General features: G+C 45.1%; 2 protein-coding genes across 3 annotated transcripts in view; one reads left to right on the top strand and one right to left on the bottom strand.

Annotated features, from left to right (window-relative positions):
• Positions 1-12,815: 12,815 nt before the first annotated feature.
• On the bottom strand, positions 12,816-18,144 carry CETN2 (centrin 2). The gene is made up of 5 exons (XM_072816768.1): positions 18,005-18,144; positions 16,929-17,087; positions 16,489-16,617; positions 14,079-14,216; positions 12,816-13,389 (listed from the first exon to the last, which is right to left on the bottom strand). Exons 1-5 carry the CDS (start codon positions 18,101-18,103, stop codon positions 13,300-13,302), a joined length of 615 nt encoding a protein of 204 aa, XP_072672869.1. The 5' UTR covers positions 18,104-18,144; the 3' UTR covers positions 12,816-13,299.
• A 134-nt stretch (positions 18,145-18,278) lies between these two features.
• Positions 18,279-18,867, top strand: part of NSDHL (NAD(P) dependent 3-beta-hydroxysteroid dehydrogenase NSDHL) — a 34,074-nt gene continuing 33,485 nt past the window's right edge. For both annotated transcript variants that reach the window (XM_072816766.1, XM_072816765.1), the window contains exon 1: positions 18,279-18,416. The gene's annotated coding sequence lies outside the window, so the exon portion shown is untranslated. The remainder of the gene's footprint in view (positions 18,417-18,867) is intronic.

Raw genomic sequence — 18,867 nt, 5'->3', positions numbered from 1 at the left:
AAAGTTAAATGAGGTTCTATAGGTGAGCCCTCATCAAATCTGATCGGTATTCTTATAAGGAGAGAAGATTAAGACACAGAAAGAAGAGCATGTGAGGACACAGAGAAAAGGGTCCTCTACAAGCCCAGGAGAAAGCGCTCAGAAGGTATCAACTCTGCTGATATTTGAATCTCAGATTTCCAGCCTCCAAAACTGGGAGACAATACATTTCTGTTGTTTAAGCCCCCAGTCGATGGTACTTGGTTATGGCAGCTCAAGCAGACTAATACAGTATCCTTCAGCACTTCCAGGCCTGTGAGGTAAGGACTATGACTTTCTCACAGAGAAGGGACCCAAAACGCAGAGGTTAAGTATCCTGCTCAGGGTAACAAGCTACCAGGCAGCCATGCTAGGACTCTGATTCAGCTTAGTCTGCCCCTCAAGCCTGTGTTTCTAACTCACCCAGCCTGGATGAACTGTACCCTAGCTCACCCAATTCTGAACATCTGGAGCAGTTTCCAGGGCATGTATGTCCCTCTGCTGTCCTGTGGGCTCAGGGGCTTATGGCACAGTTCTCCTGCCCCGGTGCCCATGACCAGCGTATTTCTGCTCAGGGTTCTGGTGTCTCAAAGCTTCTTGGTGGTTGGTACCCATGCCCCAGGCTGAGGTGATCACCCCAGCTGGTTCCTTTCACAGAAAGACTCTGAAGCCTTTGGACATTGGTCCTGATGATCAAACAAAAGAGCGGATGTGCAAGGCCTTTGATAGGTGTCACAAAGTAAAGTGGCAGCTGCATGAGGTCCCTAAGTCCTTCAGCACTAGGGCAACACCTTTCTTTAGTGTTAAAGTGGCTGTACCAGATTCTGTTGCCTTCATGTGGGGAGCAATTAAGCTCTCTCTTTAACTTTCTCCTCTCATCCCCAAGGCAGCCAAGTATCTCCCTAAGCAAAGAGCTATCTACTGAGAAAAAAACCATGTCACTCTCCTGGAAAGGAAAAGCAATTGCAGGTAATTAAGGACATTTTTCTTCTGTTTTCTTTTTTAAATTTTTTCTAGGTTAACAGTGTTTGATCAAGGTACAATTTATATCCAACACACTGGACAGATCGTAAGTGTAAGGCTTGATGAAAAATTTGGCAAGGGTGCACTCTCATGTAAGCATTCCCAAGGTCAGTTGTGGTTTTAAACAGAAATCTCTACCTCTGTGCTACAATGTCTCACCACACATAGTATGCCAGCTCTGGCCAGGCTGGGCATTGGGCCCCAAGGATGCAGAGGTGAAGCACAAGGTCAGTGGAGTGGGTGATCTTGCTAATCTAGCAGCACCAGAGCTATGATGGAAAAGACAGGGGCTGGGGAAGCACAGGGAGGAGTACAGATCCAGCCCAGGCCAGTCACAAAAAAAATTTCCCTAAAGTATGTGACAGGTAAGCTGGATCTTGTAGGCTAAGAGTGAGTCTGCTGTGGGAAGAGGAGAAATAAGAGGACATTGTAGACAAAAGGATGCGTGAAGCCTTAGTGATATCAAACAGCTTAGGAAAAAGTTCATAGTAAATAGGATGGCTTATAGGGTGCCACTGGGATCAGGAACAAGATACGATCATAGAGAAATGAAAACGAACTTCCTGTCTTACTTAGAAGCTGTTTCTGAGGCCAGAACAGTCAGTGCCTGTCTAACGTTCGTGTCAGGTTTTATTGCTTGTGGTCAAAGGCTGTTGCACAATACACAGGGCAAAGAGCAGGGACTGCATGATTCTCTTAGCAACATCTAGAATAAATTTGAGTCTCTGCCTGAAAAGTGGCATTGCAGACAAGTTACATAAATGGAATTATCTAATGGTTCACAGCACAAATTGATCAAGGCATCTCAAATCAGCTTGGGACTGATATTTAAAGCAGTAAGTATTAAAGAGATGTTCAGTTATAAAACCTAAATGCATGTTTCATGTCATTGTCCCAACATGTCATTTTCTTCCTCTTTAAACATTTGTTTTATTTTGTCACCAGAATGTACCTTTTCAGGCTGCCTTAAGTCCTTTCTTGAAAAAATAAAAGTATACACATAGATGACCACATACATAGGTGTATCAGAGACAGTCTGTCATTTCACACCTTTCCTGACATAAACCAAATCACCGTATACACTGAAGTCTGATTTGGGACCATTTCTTCTGTTCCAATAGTCATTTATTTGTTCCTTGCCCTATACCACACTGTCTTTATTTACTGTGGTTCCTTCCCTTTAAACATTCAAACATTCTGAAGTCTCTCCCATTAAAAAATAAGGGGCACCTGGGTGGCTCAGCGGTTGAGCGCCTGCCTTCGGCCCAGGGTGTAATCCTGGAGTCCCGAGATCAAGTCCTGCATGGGGCTCCCTGCGTGGAGCCTGCTTCTCCCTCTGCCTGTGTCTCTGCCTCTCTCTGTGTGTCTCTCAATAAATAAATAAAATCTTTAGAAAAAGATTCAGGAGACACACACACACACACAGTGGGAGGCAGAGACACAGGCAGAGGGAGAAGCAGGCTCCCTGCAGAGAGCCGGATGCGGGACTCCAGTATCATTGCCCTGAGCCAAAGGCAGGCGCTCAACCGCTGAGCCACCCAGGTGCCCCTCCTTGTGCCACTTCTACATGATCAGTCAGTTCTGCATGACCACTAGCTGCTACCCTTTTCTTCTTACCCTTTTATAGTAGTCTACTTTCTCATTCACATTCCACCCCTAAGCTACCACAGTCTGATTTCCACATACATTGCTCTTTCTAAGATCTCTCTCGACACACTTTCCCCTTGCTTAGTAACATTCTTGCAGTCACTTTCCTTATTTTCAGTCTCTTTGCTTTACCTCTCCTCCTCTTCCTATTTCTTAAGCACTGAAGCTCCTGGGACTCTGGTCCTTGGCAAATTTCCCTTACCATGCGCAATACACAGTTGCCCCAGGAGTGCTCCCCACATCTATTTTATTTATGACATAGGGGATGCTACGTGTTCATCAAACACCATTTCCTTTTCCTCCTTTACTTGGAGCTAGACCACATTTCCCAGAATTCCTTGTGTTCAGTGTAGTCATGTGACTGAGTTCTGACCAATGGGTATAGGAAAAAAAGATGTATGCCCTTTTAAGGATCTGGACACTCAAACTTCACTTATGGTCCTCGAAGATTTCTGTCTTCACTCATCTGCCATTCAGATGCAAAGAAGCTAGTGGAGGTCTTGGAGTGCCTAGGACCTGTGGAGCTACTGGATAGAGGAAGCTGGGTCTCTAATAGCTGGTGTGGAGTAGAGCCCAACCCCCTCTCCAACCTACTTCCACTGATTTTGAACTATAACATGAGTGAAATATAATCCTTTGTTGACTCAGCTCACTGAGATACAGAGATGGTTTGATACAGCAGTTAGCATGCTCCAACCAAAACACTATTTCTATGCTAATGACAACCAAGCATGTGAATTCCAGGCTTGTACTTCTCATTGTGCATCAAATAATTGACCATGGTGCCTAAAATGATAGGATAGAAATTGTTCTTTAAGATTTTATTTATTTATTCATGAAAGACAGAGAGAGAGAGAGAGAGAGAGAGAGGGAGAGAGAGGCAGAGACACAGGCAGAGGGAGAAGCAGGCTCCATGCAGGGAGCCCACGTGGGACTCGATCCTGGGACCCCAGGATCACGCCCTGGGCCAAAGGCAGGCGCTAAACCACTGAGCCACCCAGGCGTCCCAGAAATTGTATTTTATAGTAAATTTTAATCACAGAAATTCATTCATTTATTCAACACATATTTATTGAGTGCCCATGGTGCACCAAACACCGTACTAGGTTCTAAGGTTGCAATGATGAGCAAAGATGATTTCAGTACTCACTCTCAGGGAGTTTAGCATGAAGTGGATGACAATGAATTCTCACATCTCCTTATTATATTCCAACTTTCAGAAACTTCCTTAGCACTCACTGCTTCACCCAAATACATCATCCATAAAACCAAGGCCACCTCTCTATAGTCCCTAGAAACTGGGATCCCTGGGTGGCGCAGCGGTTTGGTGCCTGCCTTTAGCCCAGGGCGCGATCCTGGTAGACCCGGGATCGAATCCCACATCGGGCTCCCGGTGCATGGAGCCTGCTTCTCCCTCTGCCTGTGTCTCTGCGCCTCTCTCTCTCTCTGTGTGACTATCATAAATAAATAAAAAAAATTAAAAAAAAAAAAGTCCCTAGAAACCACTCTTTTCTTTTTTGTGAAAGGATGCAACTGGATCTAAATAGTGCAACAGCCCTTTCTTTTAAGAATTGTTCAGGTTTTATTTTTTTAAGATTTTTTTAAAAAGATTTTATTTATTTATTCATAAGAGACACAGAGAGAGAGAGAGGTAGAGACATAGGCAGAGGGAGAAGCAGGCTCCATGCAAGGAGTCCAACTGGGACTTGATCCCGAAACCCTGGGATCATGCCCTGAGCCGAAGGCAGACGCTCAACCACTGAGCCACCCAGCTGTCCCAGAACTGTTTAGGTTTTAAAAGAGACTCTTAACCGTAGGAAACAAACTGAGCACCGCTGGAGGAGAGCGGGGTAGGGATGGGGTAACTGGGTGATGGGCATTAGGAGAGCACGTGATAGAATGAGCACTGGGTATTATATCAGACTGATGAATCACTGAACTCTACCTCTGAAGCTAATAATACATTATGTCAATTAACGGAATTTAAATAAAATATTTTTTTAAAAGAAGAAAAGAATTGTTCAGGTTTTATATTGTGATCAAAATATAGGTAAAATAATACTTATTATTTTAACAATTCATAAGTGTACCACTCAGTGACATTAAATATATTCACATGGCTGTATAACCATTACCACTATCTATACTCAAATTTTTCATTATCCCCAGCAAAGTCTATAGTCATCAAATAATAGATCCTCTTTCCCCCTTCCTCCAACCCCTGGTAATCTCTACCTTCTGTCTCTATAAATTTGCCTAGTCTAGGTATATCAGATACCTGGAACTATATAATATTTGTTCTTCTGTGTCTGCCCTTTTCCACATTTTCAGGATCCATCCATGCTATAGCATATAAGAAAAAAATCTAAGGATTTATTTATTTATTTATTTATTTATTTATTTATTTATTTATTTATTTATTTATTTATTTTAGAGAGAATGAGAATGAGAAAGATCACAGAGGGAGAGGGAGAGGGAGAATCAGACTCCCCGCTGCTGCGCTGGCAGCCTGATGTGGGGCTCAATCCTAGGACACTGAGATCATGACCTGAGTCGAAGGAAGATGTTTAATGACTGAACCACCCAGGCACCCTGGCATATATAAAAATTTACTTCTTCTTCATAACTAAATAATATTCCATTGTGTATATATACCACATTGTGTTTATCAATTCATCTGTGTATGGACACTTGAATTTGCATCTTTTGACAACTGTAAATTGTGTTATTATGAACATCGATGTGCAAATATCTTTTCAAGCCCCTTCTACTTTTAATTCTTTTGGTAATATATTTAAGAGTGAAACTCTTGTGTCATATGATAGTTCAATGTTTAACCTGAGAAACCACCAAACTGTTTCCCAAAATGGCTGTACCATGTTACATTCCCATGGGCCATGTATCAGGGTTCCCATGTCTCCACATCCTCATCAACACTTATTATTTTCTGGCTTTTTTTTTTATAGGATAGCCTTCATAATATGTGTGAAGTGTTATTTAATAACATTTAAAAAATATAAGTCATACATCAATACAATCTTGAAGAAATTCAAACCTAGAACAGAATAAAAGGAAGAACTCCATTTCACTCTAGCCCCCTCCAAGCACTTTCCTCTCTCCAAAGAAAACCACTGTTAAAAGTTTGGTATGCAGGGATCCCTGGGTGGCGCAGCGGTTTGGCGCCTGCCTTTGGCCCAGGGCGCGATCCTGGAGACCCGGGATCGAATCCCACGTCGGGCTCCCGGTGTGTGGAGCCTGCTTCTCCCTCTGCCTATGTCTCTGCCTCTCTCTCTCTCTCTGTGTGTGTGACTATCATAAAAAATAAAATAAAAACTTCTGTTGTTTTAAAAAAAAAAAGTTTGGTATGCATACCTCCAGATTTTGTTTTCTGCATTTACATTCTTACATAGGAATGGATGTAAGATTATACATAATGTATACACATAAACTATGTCAGTAATGTCAGTTTCCATCATCCTTCCCGCTCATTCCATTGTTCTTTCTGTCAGAGAAGTTCCACCTGTGAAATCTTGCCCTCTAGCTTATCCCACTGATTATAATGTGGTCTTTGATTTCCAGCAGAACCTTGGTGTCTAGTTCATGCAGAATGCATTTCTCAGGAGGCCTCAGGCCTGTTCTGGGGATGACTTTTTCCTATCACATATACCAACAGCTCTTTATGCTTCTTTCTCTGTCTGAAGTTACCTTCTTCTGTCTGGAGGGGAAAAGAAGACTTTTTTTTTCCCTTTTGAAGAGAACAATTGTGTAAGAGTTCCAAACGGGAAACAGGCAGTGTTTGATAGGAGATTGCCCTCTGCTGGCTGTATTAGTTGGGGTTCTCCAGAGAAACCGAATCAATAGATTGTACATATACATATAATCATATAATTATCTATCTATCTATCTATCATCTATCATCGAGACAGAGACATAGAGAGATGGATGGATGGATGGATGGATTATAAGGAGTTGGCTCACACAATTATGGAGATGCAGGGCAAATCATCAAATTGGAGGCCCAAGAGAGCCAATGGTGTAAGTTTCAGTCTAATTGTGAAGGTCTAACAACCAGCAGTGCCAATGGTGTAGTTAGTTCTAGTCTGACCGCTGGCAGGCTCAACATCCAAGAAGAGCTCATGTTTCAGTTTGAGTCAGAAGGCAGGAAAAAGCCAATGTCCCAGTTCAAAGGAGGGATTCTTTCTCTGTTACTGGGGGAAGGGTCAATCTTTTTGTTTAATTAATACCTTCTGATTGGATGAGGCCCACCCACATTAGGAAGGGCAATCTGTTTCCTGCAGTCTATAGATTTAAATGTTAATCTCATCCAAAAACATCATCAGAGAAACACCTAAAATGATGTTTGACACCCTATAACCCAGTCAGGTTGATACATAAACTTGATCATTGCACTGGTCATGTGAACCTCTTTGGGGGCCTAAACCCATAGCAGGAAGCTGTGATGTATTTAAGTAATGGTCCTAGTGGGTGCTGTAGGCAATCAAAACTCTAAATGAGAAATTAAGATAGAAATAATGTAAGCCAAACCAGAGAGAAAGAGAATTGGATAAACCAACCTGTTTCCACTTAAGAGTATTTAAAGTCACTGAAATAAGAATCAAATTGTCTTACTTAAAAGAGTGATAGAGTAGAAAGAACATGAGGTTTAGAGTCAGAAACTCTGAGCTTAAATCTTGGCTATCATGCTTAAACTTCCTGAGCCTCGGTTGCTTTATATGTAAAATGGGATAATAATTATCCATGCCCAATACTGATAATGCAAGGATCAAGTCCTTTCTAAACCATAAGGAGTTTCGGAAACCCTAGGTCTGGGAGTTAATAAAGCCACTGTCCCTAGAATGATCTATTACACGTGACCAGCAAGAAAGAACTGGCTGTGGCTGAGAAAATAACCAGAACTTGGGAGAAAATAATAATGACATTTTGAGGACCTGAGGAGGAAAAAGGCAGAAAGCAAAATAGCACAGAGCATAATTTGTGATCCCATTGCTAGAGACCCTAGAAGGGAATGTGGCTGGTGAAAGACGGGGATTCTAAGAAGGAGAAATCTGCCTCTCTCACTTTGCATTTCAGAGCAAAAGTTGCCCCAGAAATTTCTCAATCTCAAATAATCCAAATTCAAAAAAAAATTTTCTAAGTCAGCCATGTAACTATCCAGGGAGACCTCTAAATGAGCTCATACTGTGAAAAGATATATACTGCAGTAGGCAATTCTTAACACAGCTGCCAGTGTGAGACTCCAGTGTAAGGCATGTTACTTTCCTGCTCAGATCCCAGTGCTGACCACCAACCTATACAACATAACCCTCATTTGGGGTGTTTACAAGACCTTAACTTACCCAACCCCTGCCTCCTTCTGCAACTTGGCATTTTGCACTTAGCTTGCTTTCCCCACTCACACTAAGGTCGCACCTGACTCGGGGACTTTGCACTTGCTGTTTTCTCTGCCTGGCTACTCTTTCCCCAGATCTCTGCTTGGCTTCAGGTCTTTGCTAGAATGTTATCTCAACAGAGAGATCTTCCCTTGCTACCCTGTCTAAAATAGCCCCCTCTCAATCCTTCACTAGCACTAGTGTAAATCCCATGAAGCTAGCAAGTGTGTGTCTCTTTCACTTCAGGGCCTGAGTCAAGGCCTGGATGCTTGTTAAGTATTTGCTGAATGAATGAATAAATACATAAATAAATGTAAAAGCTAGAAGGAGAGAACGCATCAAATAATGCATTTTCAAAAAAAAGCAATGATGTGGATCCCAAAGAAAAGTCTCAGGGAGGCTAAAGCTGAAAATGGATTGAGGCTTTCAAAAACTGCTGAGGACAGATAAGTAAAAAGCTTTTTAGTCAGTGCAAGGAAGAAAAAGAGCAACTTTCTGAAAGAAAATAAATCCTCTTTTGTTGGCATATTCTTTCAAGAGGATTGATTTTTCAAGCTCAAAAAGGCCGGAGGATAGGAAAGCGAGATGGCAGGAAATCCAGGCGAGTGGCAAGGTTGCTGGATCCCAGGGGTTCCAGGGAGTGAACAGTTGCCAGGAAGTCTAGATGGGGCAGACACCGCATCATAGAGATCCCAGGGGCCACGTGGCAAGGAAGGAAGGACATTACAGCAACCCAAATTTGGGTTGACATGCTAGCTTCAGAAATAAAAAAAGGAAGGGGTGGATCAGAGTGACTCCTGTAGAGTCATCTTGGTGACATTACTAGACATTTGGGGCAAGGAGGAAAAAGGAAATGAAAATTATAAGCCTCTAAGTGGTAGCAATCAGAAAGCAGGAGAAAGGCAGTGGTTACTTAGAAGAGAAGACTGAGGGTCAGCAGGGAAAAGCTAGAGAAAACAAGTTGTGGTTGTCACGTTTTAGAAATGAACCTGGAGCCTCTATGAGAGTTCTAGGAGCCACCGATGAAGATTTGGGTCACTAAATGTGTCCACTATGTCACAGCATGGCCCGCTAGAATGGTGTCACTGCTTTACAGCTGTGATCAGTGCAGACTGATTGCTTTTGCCACAGCTGAAGATGCGCAATATGCCAGCGACCTCTAGAATATAGGATGTGGAGCTGAGCAGGTGCTGAGACACGGCGTGGAGGAGGGAGCCACTTGCTACAAGGCACTTATCACAATGGCCATGGAGGGCTCCAAAAAGGTGGTACCTGGACTGTGGGGGAACTTGGCTTCGTGAGGGTGCAAGCAGTTCTAGTCAAAGCGACATTTCAGTGTGTCTCAGGATGACTGTGGAAATGTGGCTGACTTGTGGCTGTTGGCAAAGGGCTGCTTTGAGTGTATCACTCCCTTGCAGTGTGTTGGCAAAACTCACAGTATTTGAAAGTGTGACAAAAATCAGCATGTAAAATCTGATAGAAGGCAAATAGACCCCAAGAGGTACCCAGGGCAGCCAGTGTACATGTCCGCCCTGTCATGCCTTATCAACCTCCTGGTTCCAGCATCAAGTCCAGGTCTGAAAGCCAAGGACTGCCCTCCTCTCTTTAAACAACTTTCTGAGATAGATTTTACTCCTATGGAGCCTGATACGGCTATGGATTAAAGAACTTGTTGCTAGCAGTTGGAACACTTTGGAGCAAAGAAAAGACTACTCCACTGGAGAGGTCTTTCAAGGAAATTCCCTACGTCCCTGAGTTACTAAGAAGGTCCTCTAGGCCCAACAGGAACTGACTTCTCCTTCTCCAACCCTCCCCTAAAGTCCCCACTCCCACCATCTCCCTGGATCTCTCTGCTGCATCCTTGTAGGAAGTGACCTCAGCTCCCTCTCATCCCCACCCCACCACCCCTCCACCCCACCACCCCTCCACCCCTCCACCCCTCCACCCCTCCACCCCTCCACCCCTCCAACTCTCTGCCCCAGCTCCATAGGAAGGCACTTTTGCTTCCTCTTTACCCACATCCCTGCTACCTCCGCATGCCTCTCTCTGGTCCATCTTACATCACCAGCTTCATCTCCCTCTCCTTCCCGATACCCAGCTCAACACGGAATACCTTGTCTCTCTCTTTCTCTCTCTTGCTCTCCATCCTACTACACCCCTAAACTTCTCTACTCCACCCTCACATGAACTAACCTCTCTCGCATTCCCCTCAACTCCACGTGAAGGAATCTCTTCCCCCCTCCCCCCCTTTCCTCCCAATTGTCATGAACCAATCTTTGAGCTCTCGGTGTGAAATCCCACCCCCACACCCCTCCAGCCCCATGAAAACTGACCTCTGCTTCCTCCACCTCCCCATCACCCCCAAGCACCCCACCACCAAGCCCCTACAGTGCTGGACCATCTACATAGAAACCAACCCTTGCTCTGTTTCTGTGCCCTAGCCCCCCCCCCCCCCCCGCCTGAATCACTTTTTCCTCTCCTCATGGACTGACCTTGGGCCCTCTACTTCTCAGCCCCTTCTCACTCTCCAGGATCTTTCTGGGTTTTGTTTGTTTGTTTGGTTTTGTTTTAGAGATCTTATTTATTTATTTGAGAGAGAGAGACAAAGAAACAGCGACAGAGATAGCAATACAGAGCATGAGCAGGAAGGAGAGGGAAGCAGACACTCCCTCCGCTGAGCAGGGAGCCCAATGTGGGTCTCCATCCAAGGACACTGGGATCATGACCTGAGCCAAAGGAAGCCACTTAACCTATTGAGCCACCCAGGCGTCCCTCTCCAGGGTCTTTCTAAAATGTCCCCACTTGGACTGACTTCTCCTACCTTCCTCACTGCACTCTACCCTACTTTCTAGTAGACTCTGCTTCCTTTTTTCTGCCTTCGAAGCCTCCTGCATTCCTCTCTAGCTCTGTAGATCCTTCCCGGGAACTGACCTACTCTGCCTCACCTTCCCTATGCACTCTACCCACTTCAAGTCTTACCTCACTACTCCTCTTCCATTTCCCTCGTCCGATCTCACAGAAACTTTTTCTACTTCTCTGTCCCCACCCCCTGCCATCTCCCTTACCCCTCTTAGTCCATCCCTACCTGAGCTGACTCTGCCCCCTCCCTCCCCATCACCCTTCACCTGCTCTACAACTCTCTGCATCATCTGCACCTGCACTGACCTCTCCTACTATTTCTTCCCATCCCTTCCATTCCCTTCAACTACCTGGTCCATCCCTACATAAACTGACCCTCTCTGCATCCACACTCCCCCACTCCCTTGCAGCTCTCTTTTCTGCCCCCACACAAAGTGGTCCCAGCTGCCTCTCTGTCCCCCTATTCTTGACCCCCATGTGACCTTCTGTGCCAGTCCCACACCCACTGATCCCTCCCTCTGTCCCCATCCCCTCCACTGAGCAACGGCAAACCCGTTTTCAAATGGCTGGCGGGCACCTATATGATGAGCACCTGATGCTTCTTTTTTATGCTTGACGACACGTTACTTCTCGCTCTCCCTCCCCCCCATTCCTGATTCTATTTCATTTATGAGAACATTAAGGAGGAGGAGATAAGAATGTTTCCAGGGTGGCAGTTAATAGTAAAATGGGAAGTCAGGCACAGTCTTCTCACTCCTTTCCAATATTGTGTGTCTTTTATCAGATCATACGCCTCTTATTAGAAAACAGCAGTATGACAAAGGTCAAACCCTCCCGGTAAATGCTGTCAACTCAGCTTTGGGGGACAGTAAACACAAAAGCTTCACAGACCCACATCTAACAATGAAGCTATGTGACAACCAGACCAAGGAAATGAGGTTGACAACAAACACTTCTGAAATGCCTTCTTGGCCCTTTGTGTGAGTCTACCCTGGGCCCTCTGTGACTCTGACTTAAGCACAATTCTTCTCCTCACTATACAGACAAGGAATCCAAGGCACATGGATGAGGAGCTTGTCCCCAGTTAGCAGCCAGGAAGAGGCGGAGCCGGTGAGAGGACTCAGGTCTGAGGCTGCTCTTGGCTCCTCTCACCACATGCCAGGGTTTCTCAGGGAATGATCCCCCTGCAGGCGAATGTTGGAGGGTGCCCAAGTCCTCCAGGATGCCAGGGTCCAGGGATGAGGGTCATGCCTCTTTACCTGTTCCCCATTTGGGATTACCACTGGAAATACAGGAAACTCAAGTAAAGTTAAATTTCAGATCAACAATGCATAAACAGAAAGTCCAAGTGGGATATACTTGTGCTAAAAAAATTGACCTGAAATTCAAATTGGCTTAGGTGTTCTCTTTACTAGCTAAATCAGGCAACCCTATCCTGGGATTAGGATGCTCCCCAAAAGTTTGAAACCAATTCTCTCCATCTCCCCTTGGCCCTCTTTGTTCTCCACCATCAGCCTCAGGCAGAGACTTTAATTTTGAGACACTGGCCAGAGGTCGGCTACAGTCAACCTACTGTCACAGCAATTTGACTTTCCCTGATTTGTTTAAGCACAAATTACCAACAGGCCTCTCAGCCTCATGCTGTGCCCAAACTATTGTTAAGGCAGCATTTAGGTGGAGGTGAAATGGAAACTGCTATTTTTAACCCTGACAAACTCCCAAGGCAAGAAACAATTCAAATCAATAGTAAGGGATAATTTCATCTTCTGTCCATGGGCTGGGAAAGAGTTTGGGATCTCCGGGGCTGCCTTCAACATACTGGTTTAGAAGATTAACTCACAGCCAAGGCTAAAGAACTCATCCATAGAGAACAAAAGCTTAAAATAAGAAAGGCTTTATTTTTTAAGACAAATAGCACAAACACACATCCAAATACAAGTGAGTAAATTCACTGGGTTATATAAAAGAGAAAACTGCACTCAGGTGTCAGTTAGAACTAGAAACATCAAGGAACACCCCCTGCTTCTGGTGGCATGGGTACAACATGTGCTTGTCTAAGAAGTCGTTCTGTGGTGGTATACACGTGGAAATGTATGACAATAGTGAGGTGATACAAGAAAGAAATGCAGGTGGGTGAAAGCTTTAAGACCCCTCTGCCACCCTAGTGTGCTCTCGTTTTGCTTCAGGGAATTAAAGCAATCAGCAGGTCACCTTACAAAGAACTGAAATGTCAAAGAAGACTGTCAAATACCTAAAAGATATTCAAGATTGTTACTAAAGTTAAACAGGGAGGTCAGTAGGAGAAAATAGTTTACGTTCTCAGAACCCAGGTTTCACACAACAGGAAAGCAAGAGACTGAGCTCAGTAAAGGCTGGTCTTTTTCATGATGCGCAGGAACTCCTGCTCATTGACTTCTCCATCTCCATCACGATCAGCTTCGTCGATCATTTCCTGCAGGACAATAAGGATTCAGCTTAGATTCATTCATAAACGAAACTCAAATATGACTAGACAATAGTCTTTCTAACGTCACATGAATAGATAGTTGTGGTCCACCCAATGCAAATGTGCACTTTTTGTAACAGCTTGGTTCCCAAAAAGTGATTTGAAAATCAAGCAATGCTTTGTCTCACACACACACACACACACACACACACACACACACATATCATTGAGAAGGGAACCTGAAGATCACCCTGACCGCGGGGATTCCTAAAACTTAAAATAGTAAGTAAAATTGTACAAGTGATGGGACCCCTGGGGGCTCAGCAGTTGAGCGTCTGCCTTAGGCTCAGGGACTGATCCCACGATCTGGGATTGAGTCCCGCATCAGGCTCCTTGCAAGGAGCCTGCTTCTTCCTCTGCCTGTGTCTCTGCCTGCCTCTCTCTCTCTCAATCTCTGTGTGTCTCTCATGAATAAATAAATAAATATTTTAAAAAATTGTACAAGTGTTCATTTTTCTGGGAGCAGAGCCCGTAGGTTTGTCATGCTATCAAAGGGGAAATAAAGTGGTCAACAGAGGGACAAGAGAACACTACGTTTCCTTCAAAGTGGGGCTCACATTAGAGAAAATATAACTCAGAAAAGTCATACAGGGGCTCTGATCAGGAATTGAGTTCCAATCTGATGCTTCACAAACCTGTAGCTCCTCGTCAGTGAGGTTCTCACCCAACTCCTTGGCCACACGCTTTAGATTTTTGAATGATATCTTCCCAGTTTCATCATCATCGAAGAGCTTGAAAGCTTTCAGAATTTCTTCTTTGGTATCTTTCTCAGACTTAACAAGTAAAGAGAAAACACAGGAGCAGTTACTCATGCAGCAGCCACAGTAGCACCTAACCCCTCTACGTGGTCTTGATGATGGCCTTTATGACAGGGATCAAACACCATCCAGGGTAGAAGAGGACAAACTCAGTGACATTATTATCAACACGGAGGCTAAAAAGGAAATATAAAAGAGTGACTTAAAACATTCTTTCTGTACAAACCAAAGAGAAAAAGGAGTAGAGGGTAGAGTTAAAGCTAGGGGAAATATACTGCTTAAGCTGGTGGAAGAGGGATCCTCTTGGAGGGGGTAGGGAGACGCAGGGAGGAAAGAGAGGGCATTTAACTTGTTATGAGATCACAGAGAGTTACTGGGATCCCAGGTACTCTGAAAGAGGAAGAGAGGAAATCTCCAAGAACTCAAACTCCAGGAATTCCTGAAAGGAAGCTGAAGATAGAAAGAACCCCTCTGAAACTGAGTGGGGAAATATTAGGAAGACACACCATGAGAGACTCCTAACTCTGGGAAACAAAGAAAGGGTTGCAGAAGGGGTGGAGGGTAGGGAGATGAGGAAACTGGGTGACAGGCACTGAGGAGGGCATGTGATGGGATGAGCACTGTGTGTTATACTATATGTTGGCAAATTGAATTTAAATAAAATATTTTAAAAAAGAACTCTAAGCAGAGCAATTTGGGAACCTACCTTCAATGTGGGATGGCTTTACTAGGTAGTTACAGAACATTAGGCTTCCTGATCTCTTAAATTAATACAGACAAAAAATATAGAGGTATGATTAGATGTTTTCTAAGCTAAAGAATCATCAGAGTAGGCATAGACCTGTGACCTGAGACACACAAGGAGTTACTTTTCCACAGGCCAGTTGAGCATAGACAAGCCACACAAAAGAGGAGCCAAAAGCCATCAAAAAAGTAATGGCCCAAGGGGAACATAAACATACATCCTGGGTGGGAGGACACTCAGGGGAGTGAGGTGGATTGTTCAAGTGACATATTATAGTCTTTCTTGATCCTCTGGATCCTTTAAAATGGGGACACGTGGGCAGCCCCGGTGGCTCAGTGGTTTAGTGCCGCCTTCAGCCCAGGGCCTGATCCTGCATGGAGCCTGCTTCTCCCTCTGTGTCTCTGCCTCTGTGTGTGTGTGTGTGTGTGTGTGTGTGTGTGTGTGTCTCATGAATAAATAAATAAAATTTTAAAAAATAAAATGGGGACAAGTGAGGCACTAGGGAATGGGTGACTTCAACCTTGAAAGTGCTGAAAGGATGCAGTGAAACGCTGGGACACCTGCACCCCGATGTTTACAGCAGCAATGCCCACAATAGCCAAACTGTGGAAGGAGCCTCGGTATCCATCGAAAGATGGATGGATAGACAAGATGTGGTCTATGTATACAATGGAATATTCCTCAGCCGTTAGAAACGACAAATACCCACTATTTGCTTCAACATGGATGGAACTGGAGGGTATTATGCTGAGTGAAGTAAGTCAATTGGAAAAGGACAAACATTATATGGTCTCATTCACTTGGGGAATATAAAAGTTAACAAAAGGGAATAAAGGGAAAGGAGAGAAAATGAGTGAAAATATCAGTGAGGGTGACAAAACATGAGAGACACCTAATTCTGGGAAATGAACAGGGGTAGTGGAAGGGGCGGTAGGCGGGGGGTTGGGGTGACTGGGTGATGGGCACTGAGAGGGGCACTTGGCGGGATGAGCACTGGGTGTTATACTATATGTTGGCAAATCGAACTCCAAAAAATAAAAATAAAAAAATAAAAAATAAAATCAGAAAAAAAGAAAAAAAATGAAAGTGCTGAAAGGCCAAATTCCCAGTGTAGTGGAAAACACAGCTGTCAGAAGTCACCCGCCCTCAGGCTAGAGCCGCCCAGAATCAGAAACGAGAGAGAAAAGAATTTTGACCTTTAAAGTATAGGCATTTCATATTGTCAGGCAGTGCAATATTGCTGGTGTTTACAGGTTTTACTGCTTGTGGTCAGCACGTTAACACATCAGTTGGAAAAAAATAATCACAAAAGAGTGACAGCAGTTCTCTTACTCAAAGGGTAAACTGACTTTTCCTGTGATTCTGTGGCCTTGAAGAGAGCCAGATAGAACCTAAGCATCCTGTCAGTCATAAGTACTGCCCTTTTTCAGCAGAACCCTCCAGTTGGTATTAACCTTTCTTCAGTGAAGACATTTTTATATCTAGATTCAAATTTGTTCACCAATATGGGTGGAAAATAGGCTGATTATCCTAGTAACTTACCATTTTCTGAGTCATCACAGTCAAGAAGTCACTAAAGTTCATTTTTCCTGTCCCTTCCTTATCGATTTCACTTATCATTTTTTTGATCTCTTCTTTTTTGGGTTCAAAGCCCAGTGCCCTCATTGCCACCTACAATGAAAACAGGATCATGTCAATATGCACATCAAAACCTGGCAGGAACAAAAATGACAGTGAGAGCATGAGGCCAGCATCTGACACAATCATGTTAAAATGACTGGGAAACACTATAGCGTTATGCAGATTGATATTTGTGCTCAATTTTATTTTATAACACTTGAGGTAAATAAAGACAGGAGAAGAGAAAAACAGGAAAACTTTTTGCAGGGAAAAGAGGGCAAAAGGGGTAGAGCAGTGACAAGGAAAGAAGAGAAAGAAGTAGAGGAAAGGAAGGCAGTACAGTGGGAATGTAAAGGGCTTGCCTTAAGTTCCTTTACGTCTATGGTCCCAGTTCCATCAGCATCAAAGAGATCAAAAGCTTCCCGGATTTCCTGTTTCTGCTCTTCAGTCAGCTCCGGCTTAGGACTCATCCTTTTTCGTTGGGCAGATGATGCCATGCTTGCCTTCTTAAAGTTAGAGGCCTTTAGGTGTTTTACAAACACAGAAGTACGATATTAAGTGATGCAATCCATATTTTACATAAAATAGTTACAAATATTTACATAAAATATTTACACCAAGCAATTCCACAGCTTTGCTTAATAGGAGAGATAACAGGGCTTTACTTGAAACAACAATCTTTCCGTGCACCGCTATCCCTCCTTCTTTTTTCCTATTCTTTGTAGAAGCAAGGAGATCCCGTGTTCCTTTGCACATCTCTTATTGAAAATCATCCCCAAAGAGATCCAGCCAAGGAGCTGACTGTGGATAACTGTACAGATGATCAGCTGTCCTTGAATTTGGCGATCCTAATTCAAGAAAAGCCCTTACAACATTGGCTCGCAGTATTCCTCCTCTCTGTACTCCAACTTTGTGATTACTTCTACATTTGGCCCAATATTACTACTTTGCTAAGGTGTATAATAAAATTCCATCCACTAGGCAGGTCTGTGCCTACTTTAATTAGATCAAAACGTCTCCCGAAAGATCCCTGTATTTATTCAGAATGCACGTTAACAATCAAACATAATAAACCTCCTCCCAGGTCTGTGGGTAAACTTTGGTAGCACGAAGCGACCAGGAGGTCAGGGTCTGAGAGGTCAGAGCCTGCGGGTAACCCGAGTATTCTTTGACCAGGGGCAGTCACGCGGGGGCTGGCAGGGGAAGGCCACGCGCGCCCGAGGGATGGGTGGGCGCAGACTGAACGAAGGGGAGGCGGCGCAGGACCGCAGGCCCAGGTGGCGGCCGACGTCTCTACCCTACCCTTCCGGGAACTAGCCGAGAGGAAGTAGGGGCACTCCAAAGCCGAGAGCGGCGCGGGAGCGACGGCAGGGCCACACGAAGCCTGAGAAGGGCTCAGCCCCTGGCCGCGGGGCACCAAAGGGCGGCCCCCACTCACCATTGCCGATGGACTCCGCGGCCCGTTGTTACGGCAACCGACGTACACACTGACTCGGCGCCTTTCCCACCGCCCCGCGCGCGCGGCTCCGCTCCCCATTGGCAGCCCGCTCGCCGCCGCTGCTCCCCATTGGCGGGGAGCCGTGGTGGGTGGGGCTAAGCGGACAAAGGCCAGGCCCAGGGCAAGGGGGCTGTGCTTTCACAGCCGAGGCCTGGCCTCATTGGACAGGATCACATTGTGAGCGCCGATTGGCTGAGCCGGCGCCGAGCTGAGCCAATCCCCTTGGCGGAGGCATCTCGGCCGATCCTCGGCTCATGCTGGTGGGGAGAAAAGGGTGACCGCCAGCGGCCCGAGGCCTTTGGGTGCAAGCTGAGGGCGCGCGGAGGCTGGCCGGGGGGTCGCCTACGGACGGGTAAGGGTCACGACCTCACCCTCGGAGGCTGCCTTCTATCCGCTACTGGGTGGGAGGGTAGGGGGCTGGGTGGGGCCTTCCGGTTGGGGGCTTTCTGGTCTGGCTTAAGACTGAATTTGGAAAGAGGGGCCAGAGAAGACCGTGACCTTGAGGGTCAGAGCAGAGACTGTGCTCAAGGGACAGCAGAGCCAGAGAAGGGAATGGGAGTGTCGAGGAGGTGTGGACAGCTGCGACTTAGAAACCGAATCCCGCTGAGGCTCTCCCTTTGAGGGGGAGTTTTGAGGGAGTGAAACAGATATGACTGAGCATGAGGGGAGAGGTCATCAAAATGTACTTTTTGACACCCACTCGGGCGGAGACACTGAGCAAAGTCACACAAGAGTTTTGAAAGTGTGAGGGGTGCCTGGAGACTGTTCTTTTATAAAACTCTGTTAAATTTCTTTTGTTTTCT

The sequence above is a fragment of the Canis lupus genome, chromosome X, assembly GCF_048164855.1.
Source record: "Canis lupus baileyi chromosome X, mCanLup2.hap1, whole genome shotgun sequence".
Classification (NCBI taxonomy): Eukaryota; Metazoa; Chordata; class Mammalia; order Carnivora; family Canidae; genus Canis; species Canis lupus.
The sequence above is the reverse complement of the archived record's forward strand: the minus strand, read 5'-3'. Positions and strand labels throughout refer to the sequence as shown.